Source organism: Rhineura floridana, chromosome 3, assembly GCF_030035675.1.
Source record: "Rhineura floridana isolate rRhiFlo1 chromosome 3, rRhiFlo1.hap2, whole genome shotgun sequence".
NCBI classification, from domain to species: Eukaryota; Metazoa; Chordata; class Lepidosauria; order Squamata; family Rhineuridae; genus Rhineura; species Rhineura floridana.
Window position 1 is genome coordinate 66,356,337 of NC_084482.1, and position 3,909 is coordinate 66,360,245.

The window sequence follows — 3,909 nt, forward strand, 5'->3', positions numbered from 1 at the left end:
ATGGCCTGCATTTTTTTTATTCACAATAAATGAGACAGGTAATTGCCCATCAAGTAGGCATCTTATCTGGCCTAGAAGATACAAATGTTTTACCCCCACATAAAATTAAATGAGGCTTGAGAATCTGAATTCCCCCCCCAGCTCAGCTATGTGATATAACTTTGAAAGTTGAAAACTGAACCCAATTTATCTTCAGGCCCTGAATGCTGCTGTCTACTGACTTTTTTACCTTACAGTTAGCCTGTTTGACCTATAGTTAACCAACTTATTTTGCTTCCTTCCACCCATCCTCACACCTTTGTCAGTTTTTCAGTGTGCTGGTGACAAGATTCTCTTTGCCTGCCTGAGGCAACAGACTGCTAAAGAACTGTGAGTTTGGCCAACGTCACAGAGATTTAAAAAACAGATACAAGGGGGAGACAGGTTTAGAATCAAACAATGAATGTTAATGACTATTATTCTGTGTCTCAGTGACACAGAAATTAAAGGGAATGTACATTTCAGCCATTTAGAGTGAAGATGTCATTAATAACAATGCTGTTATATTGACAGCTGTTTTTTCTTAAAAATAAAAATCTGATATCATAGTAAACAAGCTTGATCTGCGAAGATAGCAAGCATGCAAACTGGGAGGTGGGTAGTTTGATGTACAATTCAACTTTAGCAAATTTCTCCTCTGTTCCTAGTGACCATCAACAGAGAACTCCCCCAAAGATCTTAGTGATCAGGCAGGGGTAGAGGGGATCAGATTCAGATCACGTGGACGCAAGTTATTAAGGGCCTTGTAAATTAATATTAGAACCTTGAACCTGGCATAGTAACACATGGACAGTCAGTGCAAGCAGTTAAGCGCTGGAGTTATATGCTGATGGTAGTCTGTTCCCACCTCTCACACACACACCAATGGAGAATTACCAATGGATCATTTCCACTTTAGAAACGGGACCAGGTAACTCAGAATTCTGAAATCCAGGGGGAATTTTGGATTAAGAGCATTTCAGAAAGATCCCTAGCTTCCTCTTGCCTGCGGGAAAATATGCCTCTGTTAATTAAGATGTCTCCTGATTTGGGTGATAGCCAGTTCTGTGGAAGAAATGTATACTGGCAAGGGGAGGGGGCCTGGAAAAAAAACTAGATAATGTATTCAATAATGTACAGGCGGCCCTCTGGAAAGTTCTCAGGAAGAATACTGTCAGAGTGCAATGGCATTCAATTGTGTAAAATCTCTGCAACACTATAGTTGACTTTGTGAGCTGTAATATCTCTTCCCCCTTGCCCTGACCATTTTTTCTCTTCTGCCTCCCTCAGTGCTGCAGACACTGCCTGGCTGGCATGTCAGATGGAGCAATGGAATCAGAGCTCTGTGGTTGAGTTCATCCTCCTGGGCCTTGCAGAGGGCATACTTGCAGAAACTGCTCTTTTCGTTCTCTTCTTGGCCATATATCTGGTGACCCTGGTCGGGAACTCCATGATGGTCATGCTGATTGGGACTGAGCCTCGGCTACACACTCCCATGTACTTCTTCCTTCTCCATTTATCTCTGCTGGATCTGTGCTATTCTTCAGTCACCGTCCCACAGATGTTGGCCCACCTCCTCTCCAGGCATAAGGCCATGCCCTTTGCCCGATGCGCCTTTCAGATGTACATCTTCCTGGTTTTTGGCATGGCAGAATGTGTGCTGTTGGGCGTCATGGCCTACGACCGCTATGTGGCAATCTGCCACCCTTTGCACTATACCTCCATAATGAGTTGGCGCTTCTGCAGCTGGACAGCAGGGGCAGCCTGGGCTAGTGGCATCATCAACTCTCTGATTGTCAATGCCTTTGCTCTACGTCTACCCTACCGCGGCCAAAACCTCATCAACCAGTTCTTCTGTGAGGTGCCTGCGGTCATCAAGTTGGCATCTGCCGACTACACAGAGGCAGAGGTGGTTGTATTTGTCTTTGGCTCCTTTCTGCTACTTCTACCCTTTATCCTCATTGCTGCCTCCTATGCCCGCATTGTGGTGGCCATCCTGCGCATACGTTCTGCTGAGGGCCGGCGCCGGGCTGCCTCAACCTGCGCCTCACATCTCATAGTGGTGAGCCTTTTCTATGGCACAGCACTGTTTGCTTATATGAGGCCCAGCTCTGTCAGTTCTGCCACAGGCCAGGATAAGGCAGTGTCTGTTTTCTACACTGTGGTAACCCCCATGATGAACCCTCTCATCTATAGTCTTCGAAATAAGGAGGTGAAGTGTGCTTTAAAAAAATTATTGAGTAGGAAAATATTCTCACCTGTAACATAAGTCCTGTCACAAGATTTAAGTTCCATGCCTCTCTTGCACCCACAGACTCAAAAGCCAGAGCTGCTTTTGGGAAAGTTTAACATTTTCTTGATGGATGAGAGGATCTTTGGTAGTCTTTTACAGAGCTTTTCTGCTTAGGCCTTGATAAAAGTAGACTTACAGTACTTTGCTCAAGGGATTACCCTATTGTGTATCTGTGAAGAGACCTTGCACATGTTTACGAGCTGCTGTCTGTCTCTCAGCAGCAGACCCGGCTGATGGAGGCTTTCAGTGTCCCAATAAGTCATACCCTTCACAAAATCTCTGGTCAGGAAGGTCATGAGGAAAGAAGAAAGAGAAGGAATCTGTCAGAAATGAAGAGGAAGCCTCAAAATAGGGCTTCCACATTTTTTGCATGCCACAATTATCATGGTGACCGATAGGGTGATCACCTCCCTGGAGAGTGTGACCAATGGCCAACCTTTCTCCCAACCTTGAAAAGACAGAGCTGGGTGGGAATCATCCTGATCACTGTGTCATGATCTTCATTCTCTCCTCAAGGAAAGCTGGGAAGAATGCTGAGGGGTTTGTGTGGCAACTGCATGGTCAAGGTACCCAGAGAACCAAGTCCCTGCCTCTCTTTCCTTCTTCAAAGGGAGACACCAAGCAGTGTCCAATGCCTCCCCCCACCTTTATTTTCTGCAGGGAGGTCAGACAAAGGTGGTGGTGTACCTCTAATGGCTGAAGAGGCCACTCCACCTTCTCTTCCTAGGGGAAAGGAGGTAGGTGGGTAGGGGCTTCCTTGTCCTCTTCTCAGCTGAGCTTTGGACCAGCTGGAGGGGAAGGGGCAGAGCCTGGTCACCACAATTTTCGAGCTTTGGTTACTGAGGCCAACCAAAAACTGTGGACTACTGCTCAAAGGTGCACTTGAAACTATTTATTAAGGCACAACATGTTTCAAGTCACCATACTCTTCCGTAGTCCAGAGCCAAGGGTAAAACAAATATGCAGTCCACTGCATAGCATGTCACAGTGCCCCCAAGTCTAAAAGTGCTCAGCTCTGAATGGCATAAAAGTGTGTTTGAAGATAAGCACTACATAATTTGCTGTGTATTTGCTGCGAGTAACAGTGATGTTTTTGATGGGAAATAAGGTTAAACTTTAAATAGTTTTCTGTTAATATAATGTGTGCCATTTTATGGGTTTTGATTTGTTATGCTTTTATCATTGACTTTTATGTCATTTTCATATTTCAAAGATGTGTTTTTTATTATACAGTTCTCACTGATATGTGATATGAGTTGTATATTGGCTTTATACTTTCCTCTGATGATGAGTCTTGCAACTTGAAATGTGTGCAGCCCTAAATAAACTGTTTCAAGTGCACCTTTGAGGTTTTCTCTTCTCTTCACTCCTGGCAGGTGCATGGATGAAGAATTGCAGAGGCAGTCTGACCATGAAGCCTTTCCAATCCTCATACGTTTCTCTTAGCTTTATATTAATCCCCCGAACAGCAAATTCAGCTGCAGACTGCTGACAAAATTGGAGCCACACAGGGTCATTGAGAAATTAGAGGGAAGTTTCAGTATGCTTAGAGAAACCCTGAAGTTTGCAAAGTACTATATATAATTTAAAAATCCTAT

At 44.5% G+C, this 3,909-nt stretch overlaps 1 protein-coding gene across 1 annotated transcript; it reads left to right on the top strand.

The window, feature by feature from the left end:
- The first annotated feature begins 1,333 nt into the window (after window positions 1–1,333).
- On the top strand, window positions 1,334–2,287 carry LOC133378758 (olfactory receptor 2D2-like). The gene has a single exon (XM_061613384.1). The coding sequence runs from the start codon at window positions 1,340–1,342 to the stop codon at window positions 2,285–2,287; it is 948 nt and encodes a 315-aa protein (XP_061469368.1). The 5' UTR covers window positions 1,334–1,339.
- The last annotated feature ends 1,622 nt before the right edge of the window (window positions 2,288–3,909 follow it).

Bases quoted from the DNA above. Each gene is read 5' to 3' on its own strand.
- LOC133378758 (XM_061613384.1), top strand. From the start codon at position 1,340: ATGGAGCAATGGAATCAGAGCTCTGTGGTTGAGTTCATCCTCCTGGGC.